The sequence below is a fragment of the Podarcis filfolensis genome (genome assembly GCF_964270895.1).
Source record: "Podarcis filfolensis genome assembly, chromosome: 4".
Lineage (NCBI taxonomy): Eukaryota > Metazoa > Chordata > Lepidosauria > Squamata > Lacertidae > Podarcis > Podarcis filfolensis.
The window spans coordinates 98,471,760-98,487,808 of record NC_139607.1 but is presented as its reverse complement, the minus strand read 5'-3'; the positions used below and the strand labels follow the sequence as shown (position 1 = coordinate 98,487,808).

Here is a 16,049-nt window from a genome sequence, read left to right as displayed (position 1 = left end):
GGGTTAGCGGGGCAAAGCCTCCTGTCTTGCAGAGTCTGTGCGTCAGTGTGCTTACAAGAGAAGCCCCAGCTCTGCCATCCTGTCTCCACTGACAAGGTCATCCATTAAGCGTCACAGACTGATAAAGGAGAGAGCTGCTGTTTATACAGCTGGGTTCCTGTTACACATTTGCTCAGGGGCTTACGTTAATGGTTTTTAGCTAATGCATCCTTGGAGGAGGAAAAATGGGAATTTTGGGGCCCGTTTCAGACTGACTGAACAGTCAGGTTTTAGATTTGGGAAACCCATTCCTTCATTACCTTTTTTTATAACCCTGGCTGCCCTGTTGCCTCCCTGGGTCCATCAGGGAGCCACAAGCAAGGCTGCATCTAAACTGCAACCCCCCCCCCCACAGAGCACAGAAGGCAAAATTCATCTGCCTCACAATTTGGTTTTAATTAGAAACAAACAAGGGTTCGAGTCTCCGTCCAGAGAGCCCAGGAAATTATCTGGTCACCAAGAATCCCCCCGCAGTCCTTTTCAAAAGCTGGAGAAACAAAGACACAGAAGAACACTTCTACAAGGAGAAAGTTTTATTAACTTAACACTTTATTCAACTAAACCCACTTCATAATCCAGACACAAAAAAATACTTCCAACAGAATCAAAGTGCAAATTTTCAGTCCATATTGATAATACACCCATTGTCTCTTAGGCAGAAAAGCACATCTGAAATGAAAGAAGGATAATGAAAAGCTTGCCTGGTACCACTCTTTAGATTTAGTTGAAGGGCAGTCCAAGATGGTGACTACCCTGGTTAAAGCAACAGTCCTGAAAATGAAGTCAAGTAGGATACATAAAAAGGAAGCTGAAGGTTGGGCTGGGCAGGTGCTAAGTGCATCACCTCCTTCCAAGCTAAGTGGGCTACCAAACGAAGGCAGGCACAGTAAGGGGCGAAGCCTCGCTTTGCTTTTTGTACTCCGTGTTTTGTACTACACACACCCTGTCTTGTGGGAAGGGTACACCTATGTAAACTTAGGACATGCGCATCTTTCAGAACAAAAAGAAGAGACATGGAATCTTATCAGTTGTAAGAATCACACCCTCAACTCCTACCATTCCAGCTTTTGAGTGGCAGATAACGCTGCAAGGTCCCAGAGGAAACACACAAGGTCTCTCATTATGGCACATATGTGTGCTTCCAATAAAGAGCAAAACTCTCTCTCTCTATTTATTCTTGAAGTCTCTCAACAGTCTGGAGCTTTGTGAAAAGAGGAAGGGGGAGGTGCCACATTATAGCCTGGGATGTTGCTGGGTTGGGGCAGCCAAACAAGTATTCCAACCGAGTCTCATTTCAGCTGGCATTCCTGCTGCACTTGGGCTGTCTGCAATAAACAGCCCAGAAGAAGCGGTACACATTTCTGAAAGTCTCAGTACACACTGAACAAAAATTATGAAGGAAGGTCTTGCTTTGAGTCAAACATCTATGGACTAGAATGGTCAGCCCCACCTGCAAAAAACTGAATTATCTTCACACTGATCAACAGAATGCTTTATGACCTTAAGTTCTACACAAGCTCCAGTGCTTGTTTGCACAAGCGCACATTGCAGAGCATGACTCCCCATGCCCTGAAAGCATCCTTAAGTGAGATGAAATTGGATGCAGTGAGGCACAGGTGAGCTACGAAGCTCCATTCACCAGAACCAACAACGTGTCAGTCAAAGAGACTCATCTCCGCTTGGCCAATTTTTGCTGTGATTCTCCCTATTTGGCCTAGGAGAGTTCAGCTCCCTGAGATGTTGCTGGGCTCCCTGTCAGCGTAAAGCACAGCTGCTCAGGCAGCAGTGCTGTCAAGGCTGAAAGACACACAGGAGAGGGCCCCACCTGGGACTTGTAAACCTGGCACAGGGAGTGGCAGGAGCTGGAAGAAACTGGGGCAGGGGCCTGGATGTGCCCTGCCAGTTTCTAAAGGTTATTTCAACGCACTCTGTTGGCATGAGGACTTAAAAACTTACTGAGTGTGATTTGGAGCTCCAAGTATACAGAGCCCACTATAGCACTGGACTCTGCTGATAATGGAAAAAAATCTTGCTTGCATGTGCGGGGCTACTTCTTTATGGGATGTGATTCATCAAGTGAAAGGCTGCACCAGAAAGGGAGTCTTCTCCATAATAAAAATGAGACCAGATTTTAGGCTCTTCCTTTGCAGTTGATATTACAAGGGAAAATCTGTTCTCTCCCTCACCCATTCCCAAAACAGTGGTTGTCATTTTTTGTCATAACAAAGTTAAGACGATGAAGACCATTAAGACGTTTTCTTATTGGGTAGGAAAGGGGACGTTTTCTCAAAAGCATGCTCAAGTAAACAAAGTAGCCAAAGTGAATTATAAATATTCTCAACTAGCAAACTTCGTGTGTGTGTGTGTGTGTGTGTGTGTGTGTGTGTGTGTGTGTGTGTTGCTTTTTCAAAGCCTGCATTTTAAGCTGCAAACCTATACTCTTTTAGCTTGGAGTAAGTCCCACTGTATTCACTGGGATTTACTTCTGAGGAGACATGCACAGAGACCACGCTACAGAATTTCAGGAGATGAAAGTGCTTTCCGCAAATCTTTTCAAGATTTGAAACAGCAAAACAACAAACCACCCCCCACCTTGTCAAATCATCATACAACAACCTGGTGATATCGCTCCACACCAACATCTTAGAAGGGAAGAGGCATCTTAAACAAACCACAGTGTGTTTCTGAAGTGGTTTCAAATACTTTTGCCTGTCATGCCACATTATAAATGTTCCTGGCATCAGTCAAGAGGAACCCCGCAGGGAAGGAGGGTGGGAGCAGAAGGCCAAAGGACCTCCATGTTGCTCATTGTTGAGGTAAGAGAAGGAGGTGATCTTTCACAGTTAAGAAAAACAAGGAAGAGAAGAAAAAGAAACTTCCCCCAATGGAATAGGATGGATTTTCAAGCATTGTGAACAATTGAAAAAATAAAAAAAAAACCACCGATAGCAGCGGTTCCAGCAGAAATAACCGAATCCTTAACAAGTCAGCTTTCTCAGGACACTAAATAAAACTGGAGCCATAGACCTCTTTCCCATACATTTTGGGGGTAGGGAGTATATGCCCCCTCTCTTTTAAACTCTTGTCCCAGGACAGAATCAATCCGATAGTGATCCCTAAGCTACTCACTCCATCATGTGAATTGGGAGGACCTAGGCTGCCACCTCTGCTATCCTCTCTACAGGTAGAAAACTTGTCAATAAACATGTTGCTTTGTTCTTCCATGACTTATGTTTGTTCAAACTAAACCAGAGAAAGAGGGTTCTTTCCCCCCAAATCAGCAAAGGATTCAGAAAGAGCCTCTTAAGGCCTTGGATTCTGCTCTCTCTGTTCCAAACAGCAACACTTTAAGGAGATGGGAATTGGATTCTTAAAGGATGACAAAACTCCCCATGAGGCAAACATTTGCCCCCACTGTCTTTGGATGCCTTCTGGCACGTAGGTTGGGGCAGCTCTGTCGCTTTAATTGCCCCCTCGTAATTTCTCCTCGCAGCACTTTCAAATATACAGTAAATGAAAAAGAAAACAAAGAGTAAAAAATAAAATAAAAAGGAAGGTTTTTTGGCATTCAATACATTTCACTCAGATATATACGAACAACCTGGAAGGCATTTAAGCATTAAATAATAAAAATAATAAATAAATATTGCATGTAAATCAACGGCAAAACACAACAGGAAAACGTCCCGCGCGCAGGACGAGTTCCTGGTGGATCTTGCCCCGAAAGCCTCGTGCAATACAAGCAAGTTCCTGCTGTCCACATACATTCAGATACCACAAAGGTACTTTGTTATGCCACAGAGCAAAAGCTTCAGTTGGCACCAATCCCCCTCTTTCCCCCCAAACCCCCAACCCAGATGTACAAGAAATGGAGTTTCTTGTCCCTGTGGCCTAAAGCTGGGTCATCAGGACAGAAGTCACCTGCACCACCTTATCAGATCCAACTCACAAACGGTGTAAGGAGAAAGAGGAGGACAAAGTCAAGCAACGGTGGCAAAGCTATATCAACTGGGCTACCGAAACTCAGCTTTTCCGTCAGCTCAGAAGAAAGAAGCTACTGGGTTTAGAAGAAGAAGAAAAAAATCTGCTTGGAAACTTTGGTAGTGCCAGATGGGGAAACGGATGGGACTTCTCCCTGTTTCAAATATATACTTGATCAATTTAACCAAGCGGCATTATGTCTAGTTCTGAGGTGGCAAAGCTGTGTCCGGGCTGTACCATTTCGCATTGCAGCTTGGAGGCTCCAATGACCAAATGCTCCATTTGGGCCTGGGTCAAGCAAGATCTGTGGTCAGGCAAAGAATCATGGATACAGAGAGACAACAGGACTGCTTGAGGTCCCCCAATTATATAATTGCAGACAATGAGAGATATGTTGCGGCCCCGGCAGCATACCTCTACTTTCTCACATCAAGAAACACAAAAAGGGCTTTTACTCTAGCCAGAAGCTCGGCCTTGCCCTCGCCAGTTTTGGAAGGAACATTTGGAAAAGTCCCGTATGCTCAGAGACTTTGCGCCTAGGAAGCCCCGAGCATTTATTTCTTAGATGTCCCTTTTATGATGAGATACGCAGAGATACCATTGACCCTCAGCTGGAGAGGCTTCCTGACCTTTCGGGTAAGTCTAAACTCAATTTTCTCCTCTTAGGCAAAGACCACAAGACGACCTGGATGGTCGCCAGATTCTGCGCGCAGATTTGCACCCCCTGAAACAAATTAGTTCACTAGGAAAACAGTCAAAGTAGGCCCTCATGGTGGCAGGGCCAATTTGTATGGTAGCCCAAATTTTAGGTCTTTATGTGTATATGTGTTTATCTCAGATTTTAATCTTTAAGCTGTTGTTGTACAATGTTCTAAATGTATATTTTATTCTTGTGAAAGCTGTCCCAGTTGTGCTTTTCGAGCTGGTCTTTGGCCGTAATAAATTATGATTGATTGACCAAATGCTCCATACAAATGTCCCTGCATTCAAACACATGCCAGGGAAAAGGTTTCTAGAGTAGCCTTCACCCCACCCATGCTAGCTTCCCAGGTGTTGGGAGTGGTGGTATATGAAGGTACAGAGTCAATCATGTGACCTTCCTCCTGCAGTGTGAAGCCCAAACACTGGAACATCCCCACAACCAGGCCGTAGTCCTGAGTATCATTGTTCTCTATTTTCCAAACTTGTTTCATACAGAGCCTTGGACAAAGTTAATCCAAGCACAAACATGATATGCCACACCCCAGAGACGCTCCATCGTGAATTACCTTGTCTGAAGCAGACTGATGCAGATTACAAACGTGATCTGCAGCTAAGTCTCCCTTCCACCTCACAAGCACGTCTGACAATGTCAGAACTGGATATAATGTCACTGAGGTGCAGCCTGGCACCATGACAGAATGATTGCCACCCCAGAAATCCTTGTTTCCATGGAGTTTTGTCTGCACACAGCAGAATAAAGGCAAGACTCCACTTCCGCTGGGTTTTTCTGGGCTGTTACTATGAAATTCTGCCTCTGCCCTGGCATGCAGACCACCATTCCCGGCCCCTCCCCAGTAGTGGCTAAGAGGTACAGCCCATGGCTATGGGTTGAAAAATGCACTCAGCTGTGGCACTTTTAGCTGACGAAAACTGTGTCCTAGCAGTTTTCAAGGGCCTTGATTCACAACCTTCCTCCCTTCCTTTCTGGAGGCTCTTAGTCTAGCCAAGATCTTCCAAAGATCTGGCGCTCAGCTGACAGCACAGCAAGGCTGTTTTAAGGCCTGTGATGATGCAGAAAAACGTCACATGTGACCTTGCAAATACCATGTTTATTAACATGCACTGCTGGCCAACACTAATGCAACACCCTCCAGAATCAGACCCTTAAAGAAAATACTGATTAAGCATAATTACTTTATCGCAGAGCTGCAGCTCCGTGTTAGAGGCAGCAAGATGGCTTTTTCCACCTGCCTGGCCCCCGGCCTCCAGCCCTCTCTGGGAGCCTTTCCATGACTTTGAGAACAGCAGAAGCAGCTGGGAATAGAGGCGTTCGGGGATATTTTTTTAAAAAATAATTATTAGTTGTGTGTCTCTGTTTCTCCATTTGACGCTTTTACATGGTTTTGTGGTATTTTATGCATTGCGATTTGGTGTTATCTTTATTGATTATAGATTAGTAATTCTTTGTTGTAACTGATAGGTGCAAACTGCTTAGTTATTATTCGCTGATGTTTTATTGTTTACTCTTAGATTTGGATGGATTATTGAATATTGCTTTATTTGATGTAGGTTGTTTATTTTAAAGATACTGTGACTTTAAAATAGTGGCAGGGGCAAAGTTGGTATGTCTAGACTAGAAGGATTTCTAACGGTGGCAGGTGAAGGCAAAGCAGGCACAGCAATGATCAATTTTGTATCCCCTTGAGCCAAGAGGTCTGCATTCTGTCTTGCTTCCTAACTTCCAAGAAGCCCAGTAGGCAGTCTGAGGGCCAAAAGAGGAATGAGGTGGTCCATCATACCTGCTTTGGCCCCAGGGCTAGCCAGCTACACCTCATATGATATAGCTTGCCACTACTGCTTAACTGTCGAGTAAACTTCAGCAAATACACAGACAGATAAGAATACAATGCACAAAGAGCACCTTTCAAAAGAAGAGATTTAAAGAGCTGGAACCTTTATGACTTCTAAACAACTTCTGCACTAGAAAACCCTAAGTACTGAATTCTACTGAACAGACTGATTTTTTAAAAAAGGTAAGACTCAACAGTACAGTAAAGATACCTACACTCAAAACAGCTACAAGGAAGCAGGACCATTCTGCCAGTCCAATATGATCATCCAGGCCAGCTGCCAAGGGACTGAGCAAGTTGAAGACTTCAGATACCCAACACTGGTTTAATACAAGGCGGCAGCCAGGAAAGCCTCCAGGGTTGCATTTATTTCGTTTTTGAGGTGCGGCGGTAGAGGAAGTCCCTTTCACCAATCACTCCTGGCAAATTTGCCAGAAACTGCTCAGCCTTTTCCTTTTGGCATGATGGATCCATGTGGGAGCCCAAAGCTGTCTGGTAATCTGCTTCTCATTTTGGAAAGAAAGCTGACAAAATGAAACTGCTTCCATATAAATATGCTGGCTAAGGAACATATATATATCTATATATAAAACACACACACACACACAGAGGCATTCATATATATATAGCATATATATAAATGCAAACAGGAGTTATCATCTTGGTTCCTTTGTTCCACATTACGCAGTGCATGGAGTGACTGCTATCGCAGCCAATGGCAGCAGCAGCAGCAGGAGGAAGGCTACACCGAACGCCAGATTAGTCCATTCTTGCTAGGCTCCAGAAAATTCTCAATCAGGGCATCAATGAGGTTCTGTAGATCCTCTTCCAGGAAGACCGTGTCGCTAAAAGGGAAGAGGAGTCAGAGGTTATTAAGATACCCCTCCACAATCCAAAATGCCAACTCACATTCTAAAAAGAAAAGTTCTATCAGACTTCCATTCATTTTCTTCATGCCAAAGCTACTCTGCTGTCATAGAATCACAGAACTATAGAGTTGGAAGGGACTAGGGTCATCTAGTCCAAACCCCTGCAATGCAGAAATCTTTTGCCCAATGTGGGACTTGAATCCGCAACTCTGAGATTAACAGTTTCATGCTCTAGCTTTCAGAAGACCAGGCACGCTCCGCCTGGCTGGAGAGATAAGTGGCTTGCAGAGAACAAGTGAGAAGTTAGGAAGGCAACTACACAGCCTGCCTCCAGTGACAAAGGGTCTTTCCTGCTTGTACATTTCCACTAGCTTCAGCAAAAAAAGTGTCAGTTCAGGCACGTGTCTTATAGGCCATGAGTGGTGGGCTGAACAGGAGAGACACAGTCTCAGCTGGCAAACAACTATTGCGTCAGCTACAAGATGTGAGAGAGTAGTCAGTGAGAAAGGGACCGCTGTGATGATGGTCTTAGACCACAGAAATACCAGAGCCATGAATTTCACTAGGTGACCTTGGGCCAGTAATTCTCTCCCTCAATTAAATCCACCTCACTGGCTTGTTGTGAGGATACTGGGGGGAGAGGAGAAGAGAAGAGACCACGCATGTTGCCCTGAGTTCCTTTGAGGAAGCGTGGGATAAAAAAAGAAAAAGGAAATCAAAATCCCTACTAGCTGCCCTGCAGCTTGGCCATTCGGCAGCAACGGTGTGTCCAGATCAAGCCACAATGAGACACCTCCTACTCTCTAAATGCTTGGTTCAGACAAGACTGTTCGCAGAACCACTGGCAGGCATAAAACCTAACCCATGGGAGTGATGGCACAAACAGAATTCCCCACCTCTGTTCCGGTGGTGCGCACATCTCTGCATAATATTTTATCTTTGGTTCAGTTCCACTTGTCCGAAGGGTGGCGACACAGCCATTCTGAAAGGTGAAGGTGATCATCTGACTGTTTTTACTCACAGGCAGTACCTGCAGCAACAACAACAAGAGCAGCAGAATATCAGGAGAAAAATCATTGTGGAATTGATGTAGGGGTTCCTGCAGCCTCCCCCCACCCACTAATTAAATATCAAGTGCTCCAGTTAAGTGTTTTGTGGACAAGTTTCAACCCAAAGACTAAAAACACTGCATTATGATGGTGATAGTGATAGTATCTGTAGACCTGAATTTACTCTCTAAAGCACTGATGGCACAGTACAAATAAATCTGTCACATGTTCATGCTGTTCTGCAATTTTAAGTTACAGAATTGTGCAAATGAACCCATCGATGAACTATTTAGACCTTGTTCAAAGTATATACAACAGCATTCGTCAACTACTGTTTATTTATAGAGAGGTTCCTTTGACTCTCAAGTTAGGAATGGTAAATTCCTTAGCCAGTTCTGGCAGGAGGAAAAAATTATTTGAACACTGCAAGAAGAGTCCTCCTAAAGGATTTTGAATCCAGTTAGCCTGTTTTACATCCCCAACCTTGTGCCCTCCAGATGCTTCAAAGTGCATCGCCTATTGGCTGAGGCTCATGGAAGTTGTAGCTGAAGTCATCTAGGGGGCACCAGGTTGGGGAAGCCTGTTCTGTATATAGGCTAACAATTTCATATTCTGCTCTGAGGAATTTGGTGTCAGGTATCTTTGAACCAGACTCAGTCCTGACCGGAGTTCACTTTTTGTTGAGGGAACATGGGATGTGGATGTAATTTTAATACGCAGGCTTGTGATCGAAGCACACAAAACTCTGCACTGTGCTCAACTACAACTCAACACATAAGGCAGCTGAAGTTTATGTGAACCATCATAAGTATCTGCATGCCAATATGATCTTTTATGGGTTTCCTCCTTTAAGGTGGCAACCCACCTGCTGAAAGGTGGTCAGCCTGACAGAACCTAGGCAGTGTGCCCCCAACTTGGGTCTCCAACTGTTTTCGGACTACAATTCCCACCATCCCTTAACACTGGTCTTGCTAGCTAGGGATGATGGGAGTCGTAGTCCACAAAGAGCTGGAGCCCCAAGGTTAGGAAACACTGGCCTAGACTGAAATGACGTACTCGCTTCTCCTTCTCAACACCCAAGCCTACAATCTAATTGCTGATTTCCTCCAAGCAACACCTCTGTTACTTGAAAACCCCGCAAAGGGTTGCAAGGCAAAAGGGTTCAGATTAAAGCTGTTATGAGAATGATCTGCAACAGCTTCCTAACAAGAGTCGCACAACTCACCGACTTCTTATTTGGCTGGCTGCTGTCATACCCAGTGGTCACATCCCAGATGTCCAATATACTGAAAGTGCCACAAACTGCTGGGTAAGAATTAGGCGATGTAAAGTTTCGGAGTCTTTCAAATATCCTTTTGATAGTAGGAGGATCATAACACAGGAAATACGAGGTTTTTGAAATGTGGTAGCCATACCTACACAAAAATATATAGTCAGCCATGGTAATCTAGATCTCTAAATTCTGTCACTAGGAAAAGAAAGGAAAGCTAAGCACAAACCTCCTTATCACTAAATGTATCTATGATGTCTCTACAAATGGTGGCACAGAAAAGGGATAAAGTAAGGCCCCGCCAGAAGTTCTTTTTCGAATGCTACCCCTTCAGCCACTTCCAACATTTCTGAGTTATCTCACAGGCAAAAACACAGGAAAAACAATTCCTACTCTTTTCCAGTCAGATTTATTTATGGAAAGCATTTTAACGTCACCCTTTGGCCAAAAAGGCTCCCACAATGGCTTACAAAAATCAGTACCGTAAGACATTCCCTACCTCACACTTACAATCTAAAAAGGCACAACACACAAGGAAACAACATGGGGGAGGAGAAAAGCAAGATCAGGCTTTAAGTTACAGTTCTAGTAATGACTAAACTTATTTTTCACCAGCTGGAATTGATGCAACCAGCTCCATGAGTAATTTCCGTGATGGAAAGTCACTTTAACTGTCTTCAGCATTGTGTTTCAATGTTGTAACCTGCCCTGGGACCTCAGGCGAAGGGCGGGTAATAAATCAGAATAGCGATGATGATGCACAGAACTTACATTTTATATATTTCTGTTAGTTGGGATGCCAGCATTTGGCTCTTGGTATCTAGATAAGCAGCCATTTCTGCGATCACCACAGCTGCGCTGACGCCATCTTTGTCCAGCACGGAAGTGCCACACATGAAGCCTGGAAAACAAAAATTTGCAAAACAGCATTTTGTTTCATTTTATCCACATGTCGCCTTAAATCCATCATCTTAACATTTCTGTACAACAGAACCAAACACAAAGAGTAGCTTCCTAGAAATTTCCTTATCCAGCTCATCCGAGCATCTAATACGCGGAAATCTCAGCTCCAAGTTGGTAGGCCTGGGGGGGTTCAAGGCTGTCATTACAGAATAGGTCCCTTTTTCCATCAAAGTGGAAGCAAAGAGGTAAGTGATCATTGTATACCCACCCCTCCACCCTGCATTCAAGGGATCTATTCAGAAGGTTATATGACACTAGAACCAAACACAAAGAGTTTGAGAGTTAAGACCATGCAGTGAAGTGATGGGAAACAGCCTGAAGGGAGAGGCCAGATTCTAGGACTGGGCTCTGGCCCCACCTTCTGCCTGGCATAGCACCCAACACTTGCTGTGCTCACCAATGGACTCTTCAAAGGCAAAAAGGACTTCTTTGCCGCTGTCCAGGAGGTTTTTAACTCTGCTGCCAATCGATTTGAAGCCAGGGAGTGTATCCTAAAAGACAGGAAGGTGCCTTCACTTAATACAGATCGTTCTCATGGAACATGCCAACTGCACGCAAATTCACCAAGCTGCTCATTCCAGGAGGCCTTCTGAGAGCAACTCTCTTTTAAGTATGCAGCCCTGAGTGGGCTTAGAATTGCAGCTGGGTCACCCAAGATTGGGAAAAGGTTACTCAGAAGAGAGTCCTAAGCATGGCTCCCAAGGGAGCATCCCTGAACTCCCTAGCCAACCAGGTGTACTGCCTCTGCTCTCTAAATGGGCAAAAAGGGCTCCTTCTTATATGCCAGCACATTGTAGAATGGTACTCAAATTAAAAACAGTCCTCTGGCCCAAGATCAGTGGTCCTGGAAGACGTGACTGAAGTTTCCTTTTCTCAAAAGTCTACCATAACTAAACAATTTCTTTTGACCATTAGAATAATAGTCTGCCCTGTTTAAACTGCACACAAGGACAGTGCTGCAAAACAGAAACTGAAGGCTTGAAAGGCCTAACAAACAAAACAGATTTTCTCAGAAAGACGCCACAGCAGCTGTGCTCCAGAAGGGGCACTAGAGGGCAGTAAGAGTTGCAATAATGAAAAGGAGTCAATGCTCTCTCTGCAGCTTTAATCATCTCAGCCCTTGCAATCTAGTCACATGGCACTCTATAAATTCATTATATATCACATTGAAGCTGACCAGAGCTAGGTAAATTGCCTGCAAGAAGCAAAAGACAGATGCTGCCCGAACCCAAATTTGTACATCTGCACACCATCTGGATCAACTCGATACTCCCCCACAAAAATTTTATTCACAGTAAACCCATTGAAATAAACGGGTCTAACTTAAGTCTTCTACATTAATTTCAATGGGTCCCCTCTGAGTATAACTTATTACATGTCAAAGGCATAAGTGAGGAGGTGCTCACTGCTTCATTCCGTCTAACATCTTGCGTGTCCTTTAAAAAGACCTCTGAATTGCACCCCAAATGCTCAAAAGTTTCCCCTTCTGCCTGGAGCTCCTTCCCAGAGCAGCTTCAGTTCTCTCCTTTAGCTCATAATGAATGTAGTAATATTCCATACCCCACCATGGTCAGATGCACCTTGTACAGTAGTATCTCAGGTTATAAACACTTCAGGTTGCAAACTTTGCCCCAGGATGAGAACGGAAATTGCACACTGGCAGCGCAGCAGCAGCGGGAGGCCCCATTAGCGAAAGCGCACCTCAGGTTAAGAACGGTTTCGGGTTAAGAACGGACCTCCGGAACGAATTAAGTTCCTAGCCCGAGGTACCACTGTACAAAGACGGCTGGGATTTACTCAGCCAAACCACAACCCTGAACGCCATTCAGCTCTTACTTCAAAGTGAAATCCTTCTTTTTGTGCGATGGCCTTCAGGATCTTAGAGGAGACTGTGGTGGCCAGCATGTAAACATTCTTGACGTTGGCATCTTTGGAACAATTCTCCTTCCAACAAATAAACATCCACCACCCAAACAACGCTGCCAGCTCATTGCCAGTGAAGACTTTCCAGCGGCCACTGCAGGAGGAGAAGGAGGAGGAGAGCACCAGAGGTCAAAAGGAATACGCATGAGAATCCAAAACACAGAGGAACGCAGCCACAAACACAACGGTTGCTTTAAAAGTTTCTTCTGTGCAGAAGAGGAGACTTGTCCACCAGCAGGGCTTCTTAAATGTGGATGCCAATACAACACCCCATCATTTTCAGAATGGTCCAGGAAGCAGAGCTTCCCAGGTGACTGAAGCTCCTCCCTTGCACTCATTGCACTGTGGCTGGCTTGTGGACTCATTCATTTGAAAGGCACTCAAGGGACGTTCAGGTTGAGGCTTAATTTTGCAAACAATTCAGAGACTAGGGCCCTGCGGGACTTGACATCTTTCCGCAGGGCCTGCAAGACGGAGCTGTTCCACCAGGCCTTAGGCCAGGGCTCAGCCTGACCCCCTCCTTTGGCAATCCTCACAGAACTCTAGCCCAATGGTTGCCATTAATTTGATTTGAACTGATCTTATAATGAAATGATTTTAGAATGTTGTGTTATTTTACTGTTGTTAGCCGCTCTGAGCCCGGCTTCGGCTGGGGAGGGCGGGATATAAATAATTTTTTTTATTTTATTATTATTATTATTATTATTATTATTATTATTATTATTATTATCACATGCATGACTTTGGCAACAGGTTGGTTTTTTTTAAAGTTATTGGATTTTTGACAGGAAGGCTAAATTGAGACTAATTTATTTATTTTATTGAATTTATATACCACCCTATACCTGCAGGTCTCGGGGCAGTTCACAGAATAAAATCAAAATATATAACCACAAAATATATAATCAATATATTATCATGATATAATCATAATATATAATCAAAATAAAAACAACCCAATAGGTGGATGTGGGAATATGGGTAGGAATCCTGACGATGAGAGCAATGCTGTGCAGATGCTGCAAAAAGCCTGCAGGTATGAGAATCCCCCATCCCCCAACACAGACTTGTTTGGAAGTGGCCTGAGTACTACCGGTGGAAGGAGAGGAAGGGGAGGACTAGGAGAACTCAGAAGAATAAGTTGTGGCAGAAAAGTCTTCCAGTTGGAAGGTTTATGGAGAAGGAAACAAGAGGAGTAAAGAAAGAAAGAGAGGGAGATATCGGGGAGAACAAGCTGGTAGCAAAGGGGAAATGAGATGGGCCAGGACAGAGAGAACAAGAACAGCTCCACATTTTTATGCAATTTTTGCTACTTATAGGCACACTGGAACCTTTGGGCATTTCCCTAAGCACTCCCTGCTCCCAAACTGGGAGCATCCTTGCCAGTGCTTTTTTCCCTAGAAAAATAGGTGCCTGTACTCACCATAAAGTTGTTACAGTAAGTGCCACAATTTTTAACAACTACAAAAAGAGGTGCTGGTACCAAGTACCCCTGAATACCCCCTGAAAGGAAAAAGCCCTGATCCTTGCTGTGTACAGTATAGAAACAATCTAAGAGCTTGCTAACTGGAACGGAGCCATGGGATAATGGTGTGGTAGGGAGGGGATGGAGATGGTGGCAGAAGGGAAAACAGAAACCATGCTGCTTTTATGCGTTGGTGCTGTGTATCTGTTTGTTTCTCTTCTGATGTGGCCTGAGAGAAGCAGATGCAGATATATGCCTGGACTATAGAGGGCTCTGTGGATTTTCATGTCCCTTCCAACCCTTTAATTCAATTTCTTGGAATATCTGAAACACAGGGAGCTTTTAGTGTGCTTTTAGTGGCGCTGTGGGTTAAACCACAGAGCCTAGGGCTTGCCAATTAGGAGGTCGGCGGTTCGAATCCCCGCAGTGATGGGGTGAGCTCCCGTTGCTCGGTCCCTGCTCCTGCCCACCTAGCAGTTCAAAAGCACATCAAAGTGCAAGTAGCTAAATAGGTACTGCTCCAGCGGGAAGGTAAACGGCGTTTCCATGTGCTGCTTTGGTTCGCCAGAAGCGACTTAGTCATGACCCACATGACCCGGAAGCTGTACCCAGGCTCCCTCAGCCAATAAAGCAAGATGAGCGCTGCAACCCCAGAGTCGGTCATGACTGGACCTAATGGTCAGGGGTCCCTTTACTTTACCACCACCCCACTTACAATTACTGGTGTCATTTTTAAAACAAAAGTTTAGATATTCAAACATTATTCGGTATGGGTCTGCATCTCAAGGAACACCCACAAGACTTGCCTGTCTTTTCCCCTTCACAGAGTAAACTCTCTCTCTCACACAAACACACACTTACTTCTTCTGCAGTTCTGCCACAGCTAATCTGTCTGCATCAGGGTCAGTTGCCACCACCACCCTGGCACCTTCCTTCTCCGCAAGCCTCAAAGACAATTCCTGGAAAAGGAAAGTTATTATTTTTACTCAACACAAAACAGCCAGTCGGTTTCGCCCACCCTTATTTACATACAGAACTGTTGACGAAATCGCCTGCCAAACTTACTAGCACAGATTCTCCTTCTTCAGGATTCGGACATTTTACAGTGGAGAAATCTGGATCTGGGTCTTTTTGTTCAGGAACTGGAATGGGAGGCTGAAAGCCAAACGCCTGAAAAGCCAACTGCACGTAATCGTGCCCAACCCCATGAAAGGACGTGTGAACAAATTTCAAGCTGCTCTTTGTGTTCAGCTCCCTATAAAGAAAACAACACAATGGATTACTAGGAGACCTGCTGTTCCCAAAAGGTGGTGTGGCATCACATGAGATGGTGACATGCCCAGACGCCAAAGCAGACATCATATAAAAACAGCTCACAGCACCTGTCCAGCATTTGCAGAATGACCCAGGCTTTCATGGGACACTGCAAATAAAAATGATAGACATGGATAACCAGCAAATCTAACGTGGGATCAGCTGTTACCTTTGCCCTTCTCCTAGACTTCAAGTGCGCTGTCTGGTAAAGTTCTCTGGGTGGCTCACAGCAAATAAGGGGGGGGAAAGCCAAAGTAAATACAAAACTAAACATAAAATCTGAGGGAGGTGCAGAAGGTGGCTGCATGAGAATGAGCCTTTTCAGTGGTGGCCCCTTCATTCGTGGAATGTTCTCCCCAGGGAAATGTGGCCTGGTTCCATTGTTCTCAATTTTCAGGCACCAGGCTACGTCATTTTTATTCAGTCAAACCTTTGGTAACTAAGTTTTCCTCTTGCTCTTATAAACAAAAATTAAAAAATACACACTCTTCTTCTGCTTTTCCCTGTTCAAATATCTACGCCCAAGCCAAACATTTGCATCTTACCTGCTTCCAATTCTGAACCTCCACCTTTGAGGGCTTCTAACATATGGAACTGATGCTTACAGGAGTTGTGCTTTGATTT

General features: G+C 44.5%; 1 protein-coding gene across 1 annotated transcript in view; it reads right to left on the bottom strand.

The window, feature by feature from the left end:
* Positions 1-570: 570 nt before the first annotated feature.
* PGM2L1 (phosphoglucomutase 2 like 1) overlaps positions 571-16,049 on the bottom strand; it is a 41,521-nt gene continuing 26,042 nt past the window's right edge. The window contains exons 7-15 of the mRNA XM_083609914.1: positions 15,177-15,366; positions 14,973-15,070; positions 12,560-12,740; positions 11,121-11,214; positions 10,532-10,661; positions 9,716-9,905; positions 8,338-8,471; positions 5,979-7,417; positions 571-4,540 (exon numbers count right to left, since the gene is read on the bottom strand). Coding sequence (XP_083466040.1) covers positions 7,315-7,417; positions 8,338-8,471; positions 9,716-9,905; positions 10,532-10,661; positions 11,121-11,214; positions 12,560-12,740; positions 14,973-15,070; positions 15,177-15,366 — 1,120 coding nt within the window. The 3' untranslated portion in view covers positions 571-4,540; positions 5,979-7,314. The remainder of the gene's footprint in view (positions 4,541-5,978; positions 7,418-8,337; positions 8,472-9,715; positions 9,906-10,531; positions 10,662-11,120; positions 11,215-12,559; positions 12,741-14,972; positions 15,071-15,176; positions 15,367-16,049) is intronic.